This window comes from Coregonus clupeaformis, chromosome 40 (genome assembly GCF_020615455.1).
Source record: "Coregonus clupeaformis isolate EN_2021a chromosome 40, ASM2061545v1, whole genome shotgun sequence".
NCBI lineage: Eukaryota > Metazoa > Chordata > Actinopteri > Salmoniformes > Salmonidae > Coregonus > Coregonus clupeaformis.
In genome coordinates this window covers 28,969,441-28,989,068 of record NC_059231.1, presented here as the reverse complement: position 1 = coordinate 28,989,068, position 19,628 = coordinate 28,969,441, and the positions used below count along the sequence as shown (strand labels likewise).

Below are 19,628 nucleotides of genomic sequence, written 5' to 3'. Positions count from 1 at the left end.
TATGAATTCAGTGTATTGTTAGTTCTTTTGGATATTGTCTAGGCCTAGGCCTATATGGTCATTACTATTTTTGTGTAAGTGGAGAAGATATTACCTTTTTTACACCTTCTCTTGAAATTAAAGTTTTATTTACAGTTTTACTGCAAGATATGAATTGCCACAATGTCTCCCTCACAGCTTCCTGTTCTTAATGAGGCTTGTCAACACGAGCCGACCTGATCCTGCCTGCTTCTCTCAACAGATGCTACCCAATCACGCACACACACGCACAAACACGCGCACAGGCATGAATGCACGCACACACAAGCATACATGCACACACACACGCAGACACACACACAGGCACAAATTCACACAAACACAAACATAAATGCACACACACACAGGCATGCAGATGTATACACATGTACGTAGCCACAGTTGCAAACACAGAGACACACACAGAAGCCACCAAGGCAACTGACAACACGCATTATTACCCACATTTAGCGAACGATTAGGACTGGGGAAAGGCAGCAAGTGCTGCCTGCTTGCTGTTCTCTGCCTCGTCTCCTCTGACCGCATGCACATAGTCTCTCACTCACACACACCACAGTGAAGACGAAAAAAGTAGGGCCAGTTTAATCATGGGTTCATGTGAACGAGAGGCCTTTCACCAAATAGTGGAAATCTATGTTTATAAATGTAGTGGCATAGGGACGAACAAATCCTGTATGTTAGTCCTGACTAATACAACAGGAGTCAAAGCATTCAACTTATCATATACAATTTGATAGCATTAACATTTGTCAGTTTTTGTTATAATGGTTGGATTAGTGATTGAATTAACATGTAATTATGTTAATCAATGCGTGGTCTAGTGGTGCACGGGTCAGCTGTTTGTTCACCCGCCCACAATTGCTAATAACCCATCCACAACCGCCCGACTATACGTGATAAGGTGAAAATCTGAGGCCCGCACCCAACCCTAACCCGCAAATATAGAAGATGTGCTATTGGCTACAGTCAAAGACTGCAGCACGATTCTTTAACTGGTGGTGCAGGATTTGTTTGGCCTGATTTAGATATGTTTCTGTTTATAATTTCCAACATTTTGGTAGGCTATTTGCAAGACAACTTGTCCATAATTAGATACATGTAGCTTCTCTTTTGTCATTATATGTTGCCCTAGAATACTAAATAAACCCTTGCTCAACAAAATAATGTAACAGATCGATAGAATGAATGCTTCAATCTAGTTGACATCGGTAACGTTTTCTCTGTCATCTTTCGCAGAGCAAAGACGTTTAGAGACTGGAGAGAAAATACATTAAAGCAACAAAAAAAGGAAAAAAATGTATGTGCAAAATGTCCAAATGACATCAGTTTGACCGGATGTAAGGAAAAAGAAAGCTTTGAAAACAACCCAACGTGTTTATGATAAGATTTCAGTTTGGCTTCGATGCATATTTTATGTGGTTGAAATATTATCAGCATTTATGATGAAGACAGCACCTCTACAGATTGTATCTAACTGAGCATTGCATTCTCTCAAAAATCATATTTCTCCACTCCTGTTCCCAAGTCCAAATTGTGTCTACATTTGGTGTATCATTTTACTGCAAGAAATGCTTAATTCTGCAGAAGTTATTATTAAGGCTATAGCCCTATTCACATGGAACCAGTATTACTAGATAACATTGGTTATGTATTTATTACCCCAGAATGGCCATTATTCCAGTGGACGATTTGGAGGGGATACGTTTTTTCCAAACTTCCCAGTGGAAATCTTTATTTTACAGACAGTTGAAGTTGTAAGTTTACATACACCTTAGCCAAATACATTTCAACTCAGTTTTTCACAATTCCTGACATTTAATCCTAGTAAAAATTCCCTGTTTTAGGTCAGTTAGGATCACCACTTTGCTGTTGTTCTGGGATTGATTTGCATTTTTTTTTCACCAAAGTACGTTCATCTCAAGGAGACAGAACACGTCTCCTTCCTGAGCAGTATGACGGCTGCGTGGTCCCATGGTGTTTATACTTGCATACTATTGTTTGTACAGATGAGTGTGGTACCTTCAGGCGTTTGGAAATTGCTCCCAAGGATGAACCAGACTTGTGGAGGTCTACCATATTTATTCGGAGGTCTTGGCTGATTTTTTTTTTATTTTCCCATGATGTCAAGCAGAGGCACTGAGTTTGAAGGTAGGCCTTGAAATACATCCACAGGTACACCTCCAATTGACTCAAATTATGTCAATTAGCCTATCAGAAGCTTCTAAAGTCATTACATAATTTTCTGGAATTTTCCAAGCTGTTTAAAGGCACCGTCAACTTAGTGTATGTAAACTTCTGACCCACTGGAATTGTGATACAGTGAAATAATCTGTCTGTAAACAATTGTTGGAAAAATTACTTGTGTCATGCACAAAGTAGATGTCCTAACCGACATGCCAAAACCATTAATCAATCATAATTCTATGTGTGGGATTGTGTGTGTGTGTGTGCATCATTGCAGTGTGTGTGAATGTGTATGTGTGTGTATTCATTACCTGGAAGTAGGTGAACTGGGAGTGGTAGAGGTCAGGGTAGATGTGCAGGGTGGTGCCCACCACCAGCAGCAACTCAAACTTGTGCAGAGAGGAGATGATGTAGCCCGTGAAGCCCAGGCACCAGACCTTAAGCATAGCCTCCAGGTCAAACAGCACTGTAAAGGCAACCTACGGACAGATAGACAGAGATCCGAGGTCACAGTTGGTATTTTATTAGTGTGACCCACCGGCGTTCAAACCCAGGTCTCCTGCCCATCACAAGACTGTGTCAGCCAGCTGAGATAATAACTAGGCTTGAGGCGCCAACTCAAGTCTTCAGGTGTCAGTCAAGGTTACTCATCACATGCATGAGTGCGCCCTTAAAAACAAAAACATGTCAAATTTGCAGTTTCACATGTGAAATAGCCGTTTCACATGTGGAATTGCAAGTTCACATGTGAAAACCATTCACAGGTGAAAATGTAATTAGCAGTTTCACATGTAAAAAACATTTACATGTGAAAATCTAACTTTCACATGTGGAATTAGAAGTTCACATGAGGTGGTGAAATTGTGTTATTCTCCTCACATGTAAAAAGGCGGTGGTAACAAGTAGCAATGTTTCCACATTTGGAAAAATGGCTAATTATGTAATGCCACTCTGTAAAAAAGGTAACAGCCTACCTGAGTAAAATAATTCAGGTGGGTTAAAAATGTGTATTTTGTATTTCTGAGCCATGCATTCGGAGTGTTACTGCTGCAGTCGCACGCCTCTCTTCTTCATACGTTGGTCAGTGACCGTTGGAAGAATCCCGTTGAAAAGAACAGAGAAGCTAGTATTTAACATGCAAACATTAGCGCTGTCAGAGGTAATCAGTTAACTAAAGTTAACTTTTTGTAATTTTAGTGCACTTTTTATTGCATTGTCTAAAAGCGTTCAAAATACATTGAAAACATCCAAAATACATAATATATACAGCTAAAAACAACAATGCTATGTCAAAACAAGTTTATTTTGAGGTTAAAGAAAGTGTATTTATTAATTTACCAGATTTTGCTAACCGCTACTTTGGAAAAAATGAAGACGTCAATGTTCTTGTGATGCTTTTTGTATTAAAAAAAAAATATTTAAATGACAGCTCAATTTGAGCAAATTATGAATGATTAATCACAGTGAATCCAGCGATGAACTCAATTAAATTTAGGAATAATTTGACAGCCCTAGTTGACATTAAAATGTGAAAATGCACATGTGAAAGTGTTGCGGACATGAGTCAGTTATGGTTACTCATGGTCATGTAGTCCCCTGTAGCTCAGTTGGTAGAGCATGGCACTTGCAACGCCAGGGTTGTGGGTTCGTTTCCCACGGGGGGCCTGTATGAAAATGTATGCACTCACTAACTGTAAGTCTCTCTTATGACTAAAATGTAAATGTCATGTGATGAGGTAATTCTGCCTGCGACTTCAAAATTAGTGTTAGCCTTCTTGGTCATATGGCAAGACACATCACTTACCCAAGTTTAGTCAAAATCGGGCCAGAGGTCTGAGATATCGTGTGGGTTAGCTAGACTCATATCCCTGAGCACGTGAGACAAATTCCATCTGAATCGTTATAGAGCCACCGTGTGGTCGATATGAATGTTATTGCATATGTTGAGTCTTGACAGTGTTTTGTTACCATACGAATATCCTTGACTGATTTACATGCATTAATGTGCCAGACCACGCCCACGTGAATTTTTATTGGTCAATAGCGGCCATGTTGTTTTAGGTACTAATCTGAAAAATATTGTGTTGAGAGACCTTTGTCCATAGATACCAAATATCAAGTTCCATGCAAATTGGTCATTTGGTGCCAGAATATATATATTTTTTTCTCTAAATGGTGGAAAATCCATCATGGCGGACATTATGGGTCCCTGAGGCAAATTAGCTCCTTGTGAGGAGAGGGACATATGTACCAAATTTCATGACTTTAGTCAAACGGGTTGAGGGGCGTGATCTTTCAAAATGTGCATTTTCAATCTCTTGTCATATCGCCACCTTCTGGCCAATCAGTGTAATTATGTAAATGCCGGATCTCTATTGCAAGATAGTAGCACCAATATTATAATTGAATTAAAAATGACTATAAAATCATAGATTTTACTCCCAGGTTTGAGTGTGATTCCATCTGAGGTACGTTTTTCATTTTCTGTTTGTGTGGTCGGGAGAGGTTGTGTTTTCTCTAGCAGGAGGTAAGCTTGGCTTCTTATATGGTGTTGAGTAAAGCTTAAACCATGTATTTAGATCGTAGGTAGGTAGTTGTAGTTAGGTATTGTAGGTAGTTTATTTAGGTAGTTATTTAGGTAGTTATTGTAGGTTTCCGTAGGTAATTATTGTAGGTAAGTATTGTTTACGGCGGAGCCCGGTGAAGCACGAGGCTAGCTAGCTAGCGGGTAGCTACTGGTAACGTTTAGCAACGGTGGAGAGTTGTTTCCAATGTTATTTCACGCTTAAGAGTACCTGTAATTAAGCCAGCTAGCTACCTACCATTCAGCCGTTTTTTCTAACCTCATTATCTGAGCCATCAACGTTAGGTAGTTAGTAGCTACTGTACTTAATTACACCTACTGATTGCAGAAGACAAATGTTAGCTGGCGTCGGGTAAGTTTGGCGTTATACATAGCTTGGGCTTTGTCGAGTAAGGCTTAATTATGTATTTAGATTGTAGTTAGGTATTGTAGATAGGCCCGCAGCACGAAGCTAGCTAGCTAGCCGTTTTTTCAAACAAAGTCAACACAGTAGCCATTGCTAGCTAGCCAACACGACCAGCTAACTGTACTGCAGTAGCTAATTACAATATATTTGTGCTAGCTAGCCAACGTTTAATTTTTGCTGCGTTATGAAAGGAACTAGACACGGACACGAATTATCTGTTTAGTGTGTTAACACACTATTGGTAGTTTGTTGTAACCAAGTATTGGTGCTAAACTGTGTGTTATTGGATGCTAGCATGCTAGTTAGCTATGGCGTCATAGTTAGGCATCGTGGGCTGTTGTGGGTAGTTATTGTAGGTTAGCATTGTTTTCGGCGGTGCCGGGTGTAGCACGAAAATAGCTAGCTAGCCGTTTTTCAAACAAAGTCAACACAGTAGCCATTGCTAGCTAGCCAACACGACCAGCTAACTGTACTGTAGTAGCTAAATACAATATACTTGTGCTAGCTAGCCAACGTTTAATTATTGCTGCGTTATGAAAGGAACTAGACACGGACACGAATTATCTGTTTAGTATGTTAACACACTATTGGTAGTTTGTTGTAACCAAGTATTGGTGCTAAACTGTGTGTTATTGGATGCTAGCATGCTAGTTAGCTATGGTGTCATAGTTAGGCATCGTGGGCTGTTGTGGGTAGTTAATGTAGGTTAGCATTGTTTTCGGCGGTGCCGGGTGTAGCACGAAGCTAGCTAGCTAGACGTTTTTCGAACAGAGTCAACACAGTAGCCATTGTGTGCTGTACTGTGGCAGCTAAATACAATTTATTTGTGCTAGCTAGCCAACGTTTAATTATTGCTGCGTTATGAAAGGAACTAGACACGGACACGAATTATCTGTTTAGTGTGTTAACACACTATTGGTGGTTTGTTGTGACCAAGTGTTGGTGCTAAACTGTGTGTTATTGGATGCTAGCATGCTAGTTAGCTATGGTGTCATAGTTAGCTAGCTGAATAAAGTGGGTTGAGTCTATTCCTTGAAACATTGAACCGCTGTGGTTCACAACAATTCTGATTTCTAAAGGTGGAAGTTGGGAGAGTTTTTGTTCGGGTGGTTCAGTGAAACAATTATAGTTTCTGAGGTGGAAGTTTTGGTGAGGGAGGCCCTACTCTCTCCTCTCCCAGATGTTTAGCTCATTTCATTCCGATCTCCTCTGCATTATTGTAGCCATTTGCTACAGCCTGTCAACTATGCCTCTGCCTATCCCTGTTCTCTCCTCTCTGCACAGGCTACACAAACGCCTCACACCGCGTGGCTGCTGCCTCTCTGACCTGGTGGTCCCTGCACGCACCCCACACCTGGAGTTCCAGGTCTCAGGCAGCCTCTGGAACTGCCGTTCTGCTGCCAACAAAGCTGACTTCATCCCAGCCTATGCTAACCTCCAGTCCCTCGACTTCCTGGCGCTGACGGAAACATGGATTACCACTGAAAACACTGCTACTCCTACTGCTTTCTCCTCGTCTGACCATGTGTTCTCGCATACCCGAGAGCATCTGGTCAGAGGGGTGGTGGCACAGGAATCCTCATCTCTCCCAAGTGGACATTCTCAATTTTTCCCCTAACCCATCTGTCTATCTCCTCATTTGAATTCCATGCTGTCACAGTCACTAGCCCATTTAAGCTTAATATCCTTGTCATCTATCGCCCTCCAGGTTCCCTTGGAGAGTTCATCAATGAGCTTGACGCCTTGATAAGTTCCTTTCCTGAGGATGGCTCACCCCTCACAGTTTTGGGGGATTTCAACCTCCCTACGTCCACATTTGACTCATTTCTCTCTGCCTCCTTCTTTCCACTCCTCTCCTCTTTTGACCTCACCCTCTCACCGTCCCCCCCTACTCACAAGGCAGGCAATACGCTTGACCTCATCTTTACTAGATGCTGCTCTTCTACTAATCTCACTGCAACTCCCCTCCATGTCTCCGACCACTACCTTGTTTCCTTTTCTCTCTCGCTCTCCTCCAACACTACTCACTCTGCCCCTACACAGATGGTAATGCGCCGCCGCAACCTTCGCTCTCTCTCTCCCACTACTCTCTCCTCTTCCATCCTATCATCTCTTCCCTCTGCTCAAGCCTTCTCCCTCCAATCTCCTGATTCTGCCTCCTCAACCCTCCTCTCCTCCCTTTCTGCATCCTTTGACTCTCTGTGTCCCCCTATCCTCCCGGCCGGCTCCGGTCCTCCCCTCCAGCTCCGTGGCTTGATGACTCATTGCGAGCTCACAGAACAGAGCTCTGGGCAGCGGAGCGGAAATGGAAGAAAACTAAACTCCCTGCCGACCTGGCATCTTTTCACTCCCTCCTCTCTACATTTTCTTCATCTGTTTCTGCTGCTAAGGCCACTTTCTACCACTCTAAATTCCAAGCATCTGCCTCTAACCCTAGGAAGCTCTTTGCCACATTTTCCTCCCTGCTGAATCCCCCCCCCCCCCCCTGGTCATTCAACTGAGACTGCTCTTCTCTGTGTCACGGAGGCTCTCCGCACTGCTAAAGCTAACTCTCTCTCCTCTGCTCTTGTCCTTCTAGACCTGTCTGCTGCCTTTGATACTGTGAACCATCAGATCCTCCCTCTCCACCCTCTCCGAGCTGGGCATCTCCGGCGCGGCTCACTCCTGGATTGCGTCCCTACCTGACCGGTCGCTCCTACCAAGTGGCGTGGCGAGAAGCTGTCTCCCGCACCACGTGCTCTCACCACTGGTGTCCCCCAGGGCTCAGTTCTAGGCCCTCTCCTATTCTCCCTATACACCAAGTCACTTGGCTCTGTCATATCCTCACATGGCCTCTCCTATCATTGCTACGCTGACGATACACAACTAATCTTCTCCTTTCCCCCTTCTGATAACCAGGTGGCGAATCGCATCTCTGCATGTCTGGCAGACATATCAGTATGGATGACGGATCACCACCTCAAGCTGAACCCTGGCAAGACGGAGCTGCTCTTCCTCCCGGGAAGGACTGCCCGTTCCATGATCTCGCCATCACGGTTGACAACTCCGTTGTGTCCTCCTCCCAGAGTGCGAAGAGCCTTGGCGTGACCCTGGACAACACCCTGTCGTTCTCCGCTAACATCAAGGCGGTGACCCGATCCTGCAGGTTCATGCTCTACAACATTCGGAGAGTACGACCCTGCCTTACACAGGAAGCGGCACAGGTCCTAATCCAGGCACTTGTCATCTCCCCGTCTGGATTACTGCAACTCGCTGTTGGCTGGCCTCCCTGCCTGTGCCATTAAACCCCTACAACTCATCCAGAATGCCGCAGCCCGTCTGGTGTTCAACCTTCCCAAGTTCTCTCACGTCACCCCCCTCCTCCGCACACTCCACTGGCTTCCAGTTGAAGCTCGCATCCGTTACAAGACCATGGTGCTTGCCTATGGAGCAGTGAGGGGAACGGCACCTCCGTACCTTCGGGCTCTGATCAGTCCCTACACCCAAACGAGGGCATTGCGTTCATCCACCTCTGGCCTGCTGGCTCCCCTTCCTCTGCGGAAGCATAGTTCCCGCTCAGCCCAGTCAAAACTGTTCGCTGCTCTGGCACCCCAATGGTGGAACAAGCTCCCTCACGACGCCAGGACAGCGGAGTCACTCACCACCTTCCGGAGACATTTGAAACCCCACCTCTTTAAGGAATACCTGGGATAGGATAAAGTAATCCTTCTACCCCCCACCCCAAAAAAAAAAAAAAAAAAAAGTGTAAAGTGGTTTTCCCACTGGCTATAGGGTGAATGCACCAATTTGTAAGTCGCTCTGGATAAGAGCGTCTGCTAAATGACGTAAATGTGCCCTTGAGCAAGGCACTTAACCCTAATTGCTCCTGTAAGTCGCTCTGATTAAGAGCGTCTGCTAAATGACTAAAATGTAAATGTAAATGGTAGTGAATATGAAGCCCAATCCTCAATCAATCAATCAAATGTATTTATAAAGCCCTTTTTATATCAGCAGTTGTCACAAAGTGCTTATACAGAAACCCAGCCTAAAACCCCAAAGAGCAAGCAATGCAGATGTAGAAGCACTGTGGCTAGGAAAAACTCCCAAGAAAGGCAGGAACATAGGAAGAAACCTAGAGAGGAACTAGGCACTGAGGGGTGGCTAATCCTCTTCTGGCTGTGCCGGGTGGAGATTATAAGAGCACACGGCCAATAACCTTTTGATGCGTTCGTTCTAAATATTAATAACGGCACTTACAGGGTGAGTTGTTTTTGCACACGGTACCAGAATTCTATGCTACTGTTCTAGAATTTGATTGTTGCATTTTGCCGCTATTCTCTGCTCCCCTGACTGCATCAAGACTGCATTATCTGATTCATATGAGGCTTTATAAAACTGTAATTTTTACCACTGAATCTCTTATCCTTTCTGCCAATTGTAGTAGCAGTGAGTATATATATATAGTATTATTGGTAATTATATAATTATTATTATCATCTATATTACTTTTATATTATCTGAAAGATGCTTTGGTATTAGCGCGTGTGAGACAGGGCGGGAAACCTGAGGTGCTAAGTCTGGTGTATTTGATACAATAGTGGCGAACAAACAAAGTGAGAGCGGGGTATGAGCATCAAGTGGATTCGGAGAGTATTCTGACCACTTGACTTTTTCCACATTTTGTTACGTTACAGCCATATTCTAAAATGTATAAAATAGTTTTTTTTCACACATCAATCTACACACAATAACCCATAATGACAAAGCAAAAAACGAGTTTTTAGTATTCAGACCCTTTACTAAGTACTTTGTTGAAGCACCTTTGGCAGCGATTACAGCCTTGAGTCATCTTGGGTATGACGCTACAAGCTTGGTACACCTGTATTTGGGGAGTTTCTCCCATTCTTCTCTGCAGATCCTCTCAAGCTCTGTCAGGTTGGATGGGGAGCGTCACTGCACAGCTATTTTCAGGTCTCTAAAGAGATGTTCGATCGGGTTCAAGTCCGGGCTCTGGCTGGGCCACTCAAGGACATTCAGAGACTTGTCCCGAAGCCACTCCTGTGTTGTCTTGGCTGTGTGCTTAGAGTCGTTGTCCTGTTAGAAAGTGAACTTTCACCCCAGTCTGAGGTTCTGAGCGCTCTGGAGCAGGTTTTCATCAAGTATCTCTCTGTACTTTGCTCAGTTCATCTTTCCCTCGATCCTGACGAGTATCCCAGTCCCTGCTGCTGATCAAAAAGTTCAATCTTGGTTTCATCAGACCAGAGAATCTTGTTTCTCATGATCTGAGAGTCCTTTAGGTGCCTTTTGGCAAACTCCAAGCGGGCTGTCATGTGCCTTTTACTGAGGAGTGGCTTCCATCTGGCCACTCTACCATAAAGGCCTGATTGGTGCAGTGCTGCAGAGATGGTTGTCCTTCTGGAAGGTTCCCCCATTTCCACAGAGGAACTCTGGAGCACTGTCAGAGTGACCATCAGGTTCTTGGTCACCTCGCTGACCAAGGTCATTCTCCCCCGTTTGCTCAGTTTGGCCGGGTGGCCAGCTCTAGGAAGAGTCTTGGTGGTTCCAAACTTATTCCATTTAAGAATGATGGAGGCCACTGTGTTCTTGGGGACCTTCAACACTGCAGAAATGTGTTGGTACCCTTCCCCAGATCTGTGCCTTGACACAATCCTGTCTCTGAGCTCTACAGACAATTCCTTCAACCTCATGGCTTGGTTTTTGCTCAGACATGCCCTGTCAATTATGGGACCTTATATAGACAGGTGTGTGCCTTTCCAAATCATGTCCAATCAATTGAATTTACCATAGGTGGACTCCAATCACGTTGTAAAAACATCTCAAGGATGATCACTGGAAACAGGATGCACCTGAGCTCAATTCCGAGTCTCATAGCAAAGGGTCAGAATACTTATGTAAATAAGGTATCTTTATTTTTATTACATTTGCAAACATTTCTAAAAACCTGTTTTCGCTTTGTCATTATGGGGTATTGTGTGTAGATTGATGAGGAAAACTTAGAATAAGGCTGTAACGTAACAAAATGTGGAAAAAGTGAAGGAGTCTGAATACCTTCCGAAAGCACTGCTCCATGGCTAAGGGAAACGCTGGCAGGCAACTTACATACTTTTTGTTCATTTTCTTAATTAATTAAATGTATTCTCCCCTGGAAAAATTAGGCTACAGTGGTGGCTACATTTCATCATCATATCAACGTATTATCACCACTGGACATGTAGCCAGATGCCTGCCTCGTCGCCAAGCGAGGAAGATATTTCGCAATCATCAAATGCGGTGAGAATTATGGCTTGGATAGGTTTTAGCCTGGTCGGGGTGGAGGGGAGTGAGAGCAGGGTGGATCAAGTAATGTAAGAAACTAAGTGAGGTAGTTTGTGTGGGTGATCAGATTGAATGGTGTATCCATGTAATCAGTTAAATTGTATTCAGAGACAGCGGCATGAGTGTGGCGAGGTTGTAGATATAATGGGTTATCGTAAACTATGGAGCTAGACAGGATTATCTAGGTTTATGATTGAGTGCCATCGACAGGATGAATGTTACGTGGACCAGTTATCGCTCTCATTCCAAACCGTGCTTACATTTGTATAAACAAGTATTTCTAACTATATATTCCTAGGATAAAACTATTTAATGTAACAACCTTAATTGTGCTCTTTAGTCTACAGTTGTAGCCAGCTTATGAAACAGGTTAGGATAAAGGTTGTTGGCTAGGGAAACTATGATATTGAAATTGATAAAATATGATTGTGAGAATGCATTACAAATCAAGGAATAACAAAGGTTGATTACATCCTTTTCTTATTCTGTTTTATTTCAGGAATGGAGCCCAGGATAATTTCATTTTAGGTAAACAAACCTCAATTTCAATTATTTGGTGTATTTTTTATTTTTATTTTTATTCCCCAATCCCCCCTCACCCACCACGCATCAAATGCCTCAAGATACATTTCAATACATGTATTTTATATACAGTACCAGTCAAAAGTTTGGACACACCTACTCATTCAAGAGTTTTTCTTTATTTTTGCGATTTTCTACATTGTAGAATAATAGTGAAGACATCAAAACTATGAAATAACACATATGGAATCATGTTTTAACCAAAAAAAGTGTTAAACAAATCAAAATATATTTTATATGTGGGATTCTTCAAATAGCCACCCTTTGCATCAATGACAGCTTTGCACACTCTTGGCATTCTCTCAACCAGCTTCACCTGGAATGCTTTTCCAACAGTCTTGAAGGAGTTCCCACATATGCTGAGCACTTGCTGGCTGCTTCTCCTTCACTCTGCCGTCCGACTCATCCCAAACCATCTCAATTGGGTTGAGGTCGGGGGATTGTGGAGGCCAGGTCATCTGATGCAACACTCCATCACTCTACTTCTTGGTAAAATAGCCCTTACACAGCCTGAAGGTGTGTTGGGTCATTGTCCTGTTGAAAAACAAATGATAGTCCCACTAAGCCCAGATGGGATGGTGTATCGCTGCGTATCGCTGCGTATCGCTGCAGAATGCCTTGGTAGCCATGCTGGTTAAGTGTGCCTTGAATTCTAAATAAATCACAGACAGTGTCACCAGCAAAGCACCCCCACACCATAACACCTCCTCCTCAATGCTTTACGATGGGAACCACACATGTGGAGATCATCTGTTCACCCACACTGCGTCTCACAAAGAGAACCAGGTCCTTTCGAAAACAAGGACATTTCTAAGTGACCCCAAACTTTTGAACGTTAGTGTATGTCTATTATGTGGAAAAATAGCTTCTTGTACCATTTCAGGGACTTTCTGACACACTCAACAAAACTTTTCTGCATGTCCACATTGTCAACTGCTTCCATCTTCTTGTTGGACTCTAAGACACAGTCTGGCTTCATTTAACTCTAATCATTGACATAGTCCAGTTTTCTTGAGTCCAACATTTTGGAGGTGTGCACAGAGGACAGAACATGGACATTGTGTTTCTCGTGCCATTTAACTGTCATTATCTCCCCGTTGGTTTGGAACTCCACCACCCTCTTGTTAATTTTCTTTTTGAATATTGCCATCCCCTTCCTCTTGGATCTCACTGGCCCCCTGTGTTCAAAAGGTACTGGAAAAGGGCTACTGTACCAGTTATCCACAAATACAGGATGCCCCTTTGCAAGTAAGACTGCAGCATGGTGATCACCACTTATCCAGATATGTCAAGACCATCAACATGCCTTTTATCTGTGGTGGCACCGGTGTAGATGATCAGGTCCTGTTCATATCCTGTCAAAAAGTCACATAAAACAAAGAACTTGACTCCAGATCTTTGGCGCTTTCATGGGATGTATTGGCGGAATGCAAGCCTCCCTTTCAAAGCCAAATCGAGACTCATCAATGCACAAGTCCCTGTAAGGCACAAACACTCTTCCAAATGCCCTGGTCAAGCTGCCCAGGACATTCCTCATTTTGTTAGGGGGTCAGCGAGGTTGGCAGTGGCATTGTTCACAAAGTTGAACGCTCTCAGCAAGACAAGGAAGCGGTCCTGGGAGAAAAGGGTTGGAAAAAAAGCGGTCTGCAGCATGGGGTCAGTGGTCCAGTAGTCCCTCACAGAGCACTTCTTCACTAGTCCCATGAGCAGCACTGTGACCAGGAAGGTATACATTTTACTAATGGTAGTGTTCACCCATTTTGATAGCTTCCCTTTTACGCCAAGACAGTCTTCTCTTTCAGTTCATTAACATACCTGCAAACAAATATGCATGTTTAGTAGGCTAAAGGCATTCTGATACATTTGAAGAGAGCATTGGGTTTTTCTCTAATATGATAATGGACATTCCTGCACCACACTATCCTCCAATTCCTCATCAAGGAACAGTTTAAACACTCTGCCTCTGAGGGGGTAGGCAGGGTGCATTGTACGCCAGACAGGGTGCCATTGAAGTCTATCTATGATGATTTGAAGTGACAGGACCTCCAGCAGCGGGGACCATCCTCCTCAACTTCAACCTCTTCTCCATTTTAGTCATTTTAGCATACGCTCTTATCCAGTGCATACATTTTTCTCCCTCACAGCCTACAAGATTGGCAGCAGAACAAGCATCTTGGGAATGTGAGGGATGCTCGTTGCCTGCAAGGTTGGGGTGGGCATTGTCCTCAGACATCTCACATTCACAGTCCAGAAGGTTGGGGAGGCAAATATTCCTCGTCGCTATCTGCTTGATCCAACTCACTCTCAGAACTACAAAACATTTCTCATATCTCATCATTAGATAGCAGTGTGGTCGTGTATTCTGTAGTGTTCTCGTGTAAATAGACTGTTTTTTTTTTTTTTTTTTTTTTCGTATATATTTCTCAATCTCACTTTCCATCCTTTAACTAAATATACTTTCCTGCAACCCGCCTCATCCAATGTGGAACGGATTCTATTATTCCTTTTTATCTAGAACCTCTGGCTGAAACTAGCCAGCTAGCCAGCTAACTAGCTACTTGCTATTAGCCACCATTAGCGGTCTTCACCATTGTCCGTGGCCTGCACTACCTACCAGCCAGCTCTAGATGGACAATTATCGGCCAGTCTGCACAGCGCACTATCGACCCAGAGCATATCGGATTTTCTGCCGGAATCACTGAATCACTGGACCTTAACACCGGATCATCACAACTAGCTAGCTGCAACCGAATGGCTGTTGTTGTTGTTGGCTAATCACCACTGTCCTGAAGCAAGCACCAGTTAGCCTTGAGCTTGCCTCGAGCCAGGCCCATCTCCCGGCTATCTACCTCTCTGTCAACCGGACGGGACCTCCTAGTGTTGACACGGAGCCCCGCCGATCCATCATGACTGGTCTGCCGACGTAATCGTCTGATGTGGTTTCAACGGGCTTCCCGTTGCGACGACCACGAGGATCCATCTGCTAGCCCCGGCCCGCTAGCACACGCAATCAACAGCCATACCTCCTGCTCGCCTGTGCCGTAGCAGCCACCGAACTGCTCCCAGACTCACCTATTGCTGTTCACTGGACCTTATGATCACTCAGCTACACAGCTGATGCCTGCTGGACTGTTCCTTTATACGGTACCCCATCCTGTTTATCTGTTTAGCCTCAGCCCAAAAACTTTTGTCGCCATTACCAGCTGTTGTCTTAGCTCTCTCGAATAATACCTGTGATTGCTTTATGCCTATATCCCATGTCAATATGCCTTGCCTATTGCGGTTTCGGTTAGTCCTTATTGTACTAATTCAGTGTAGAGCCCCCAGTCCCGCTCAACCTGCCTCAGATAGCTCCTTTGTCCCACCCCCCATACACACGGAGACCGGCTCAATCGGTGCCTCCAGTGATGCTCTCTCTTTCATCGTTACCCAACGCTTAGGTTTACCTCCACTGTACTCATATCCTTCCATATCCTTGTCTGTAAATTATGTCCTGAATCTATTCTACAACACCCAGAAATCTGCCCCTTTTATTCTCTGTACCCAACGCACTAGAAGACCAGTTCTTAAAGCCTTTAGCCATATCCTTATTCTATTCCTCCTATGTTCGATTGAAGAGCATGCATTCTATTCCTCTGGTGATGTAGAGGTTAACCCAGGCCCTGTAGTCCCCAGTATCACTCCTACTCCCCAGGTGCTATCATTTGTTGACTTATGTAACTGTAAAAGCATTGGTTTCTTGCATGTTAGCATCAGAAGCCTCCTCCCTAAGTTTGAGTTATTCAATGCGTTAGCACACTCCGCCAACCCTGATGTTCTAGCAGTGTCTGAATCCTGGCTTAGGAAGGCCACCAAAAATTCAGAAATGTCCATCCCCAACTACAACATTTTCCGTCTAGCTAGAACTGCCAAAGGGGGCGGAGTTGCAATCTACTGTAGAGATAGCCTGCAGACCTCTATCATACTATCCAGGTCTGTGCCCAAACAGTTTGAGCTTCTACTTCTAAAAATCCACCTCTCCAGAAATAAGTATTTCACTGTTGCCGCTTGCTACAGACCCCCCTCAGCCCTCAGCTGTGCCCTGGACACCATATGTGAATTGATTGCCCCTCATCTATCCTCAGAGTTCGTACTGCTTGGTGAGCTAAACTGGGATATGTTTAACAACCCAGCCGTCCTACAATCTACAGTGAGGGAAAAAAAGTATTTGATCCCCTGTTGATTTTGTACGTTTGCCTACTGACAAAGACATGATCAGTCTATAATTTTAATGGTAGGTTTATTTGAACAGTGAGAGACAGAATAACAACAACAAAATCCAGAAAAATGCATGTCAAAAATTTTATAAATTGATTTACATTTTAACGAGGGAAATAAGTATTTGACCCCTCTGCAAAACATGACTTAGTACCTGGTGGCAAAACCCTTGTTGGCAATCACAGAGGTCAGACGTTTCTTGTAGTTGGCCACCAGGTTTGCACACATCTCAGGAGGGATTTTGTTCCACTCCTCTTTGCAGATCTTCTCCAAGTCATTAAGGTTTCGAGGCTGACGTTTGGTAACTCGAACCTTCAGCTCCCTCCACAGATGTTCTATGGGATTAAGGTCTGGAGACTGGCTAGGCCACTCCAGGACCTTAATGTGCTTCTTCTTGAGCCACTCCTTTGTTGCCGTGGCCGTGTGTTTTGGGTCATTGTCATGCTGGAATAACCATCCACGACCCATTTTCAATGCCCTGGCTGAGGAACATGGCCCCGTCCATCGTCCCTTTGATGCGGTGATGTTGTCCTGTCCCCTTAGTAGAAAAACACCCCCAAAGCATAATGTTTCCACTTCCATGTTTGACGGTGGGGATGGTGTTCTTGGGGTCATAGGCAGCATGCCTCCTCCTCCAAACACAGCGAGTTGAGTTGATGCCAAAGAGCTCGATTTTGGTCTCATCTGACCACAACACTTTCACCCAGTTTTCCTCTGAATCATTCAGATGTTCATTGGCAAACTTCAGACGGCCCTGTATATGTGCTTTCTTGAGCAGGGGGACCTTGCGGGAGCTGCAGGATTTCAATCGTTCACGGCGTAGTGTGTTACCAATTGTTTTCTTGGTGACTATGGTCCCAGCTGCCTTGAGATCATTGACAAGATCCTCCCGTGTAGTTCTGGACTGATTCCCCACCGTTCTCATGATCATTGCAACTCCACGAGGTGAGATCTTGCATGGAGCCCCAGGCCGAGGGAGATTGACAGTTCTTTTGTGTTTCTTCCATTTGTGAATAATCGCACCAACTGTTGTCACCTTCTCACCAAGCTGCTTGGTGATGGTTTTTTAGCCCATTCTAGCCTTGTGTAGGTCTACAATCTTGTCCCTGACATCCTTGGAGAGCTCTTTGGTCTTGGCCATGGTGGAGAGTTTGGAATCTGATTGATTGATTGCTTCTGTGGACAGGTGTCTTTTATACAGGTAACAAACTGAGATTAGGAGCACTCCCTTTAAGAGGGTGCTCCTAATTTCAGCTCGTTACCTGTATAAAAGACACCTGGGAACCAGAAATCTTTCTGATTGAGAGGGGGTCAAATACGTATTTCCCTCATTAAAATGCAAATCAATTTATAACATTTTTGACATGCATTTTTCTTGATTTTTTTGTTGTTATTCTGTTTCTCACTGATCAAATAAACCTACCATTAAAATTATAGACTGATACTTTCTTTGTCAGTGGGCAAACGTACAAAATCAGCAGGGGATCAAATACTTTTTTCCCTCACTGTAAACTAGATGCCCTCAATCTCACACAAATTATCAAGGAACCCACCAGGAACAACCCTAAATCCGTAAACATGGGCACCCTCATAGATATCATCCTGACTAATTGACCCTCTAAATACACCTCTGTGTCTTCAACCAGGATCTCAGCGATCACTGCCTCATTGCCTGTGTCCGTAATGGGTCCGCGGTCAAACGACCACCCCTCATCACTGTCAAACGCTCCCTAAAACACTTCAGCGAGCAGGCCTTTCTAATTGACCTGGCCCAGGTATCATGGATGGATATTGACCTCATTCCGTCAGTAGAGGATGCCTGGTTGTTCTTTAAAAGTGCTTTCCTCTCCATCTTAAATAAGCATGCCTCATTCAGAAAATTCAGAACTAAGAACATATATAGCCCCTGGTTCACCCCAGACTTGACTGCCCTTGACCAGCACAGAAACATCCTGTGGCGTACTGCATTAGCATTGTGCAACTTTTCAGGGAAGTCAGGAACCAATATACACAATCAGTTAGGAGAGCAAAGGCTAGCTTTTTCAAACAGAAAGTTGCATCCTGTAGCACTAACTCCAAAAAGTTTTGGGACACTAAAGTCCATGGAGAATAAGAGCACCTCCTACCAGCTGCCCACTGCACTGAGGCTAGAAAACACTGTCACCACCAATAAATCTACGATAATCGAGAATTTCAACAAGCATTTTGCTACGGCTGGCCATGATTTCCACCTGGCTACCCCTACACCGGCCACCAGCTCTGCACCCTCCGCTGCAACTTGCCCATGCCTCCCCCCCGCCCCGCTTCTCCTTCACCCAAATTCAGATAGCTGATGTTCTGAAAGAGCTGCAAAATCTTGACCCGTACAAATCAGCTGGGCTAAACAATCAGGAACCCTTTCTTTGTCGCAACCCCTATTACTAGCCTGTTCAACCTCTCTTTCGTATCGTCTGAGATCCCCAGATTGAAGAGGAGGATGACCGCGGTAGCTTTCCAAAGGGGGTGACACTCTAGATCCAAACTGTTACAGACCTATATCCATCCTGCCCTGCCTTTCGAAAGTATTTGAAAGCCAAATTAACAAAACAGATCACCGACCATTTCGAATCCCACCTCACCTTCTCCGCTATGCAATCTGGTTTCCGGGCTGGTCATGGGTGCACCTCAGCAACGTTCAAGGTCCTAAACGATATTATAACCACGATTGATAAAAGACAGTACTGTGCAGCCATCTTCATCGACCTGGCCAAGGCTTTCGACTCTGTCAATCACCGCATTCTTATTGGCAGACTAAATAGCCTTGGTTTCTCAAATGACTGCCTCGCCTGGTTCACCAACTACTTCTCAGACAGAGTTCAATGTGTCAAATTGGAGGGCCTGTTGTCTGGACCTCTGGCAGTCTCTATGGGGGTGCCACAGGGTTCAATTAACGGGCCGACTCAATTCTCTGTGTATATCAATGATGTCGCTCTTGCTGCTGGTGACTCTCAGATCCACCTCTACGCAGACGACACCATTTTGTTTACATCTGGCCCTTCATTGGACACTGTGTTAACAAACCTCCAAATGAGCTTAAATGACATACAACACTCCTTCCGTAGCCTCCAATTACTCTTAAACGCTAGTAAAACTAAATGCATGCTCTTCAATCGAACACTGCTTGCACCCGCCCGCCCGACTAGAATCACTACTCTTGGCAGGTTGGACTTAGAATATGTGGACAACTACAAATACCTAGGTGTCTGGTTAAACTGTAAACTC

At 44.2% G+C, this 19,628-nt stretch overlaps 1 protein-coding gene across 3 annotated transcripts in view; it reads right to left on the bottom strand.

Annotated features, from left to right (window-relative positions):
- nalcn (sodium leak channel, non-selective) overlaps positions 1-19,628 on the bottom strand; it is a 327,441-nt gene that overhangs the window by 180,125 nt on the left and 127,688 nt on the right. For all 3 annotated transcript variants that reach the window (XM_041863638.1, XM_041863654.1, XM_041863648.1), the window contains one exon: positions 2,535-2,702. In XM_041863638.1, the coding sequence (XP_041719572.1) occupies positions 2,535-2,702 (168 nt within the window). The remainder of the gene's footprint in view (positions 1-2,534; positions 2,703-19,628) is intronic.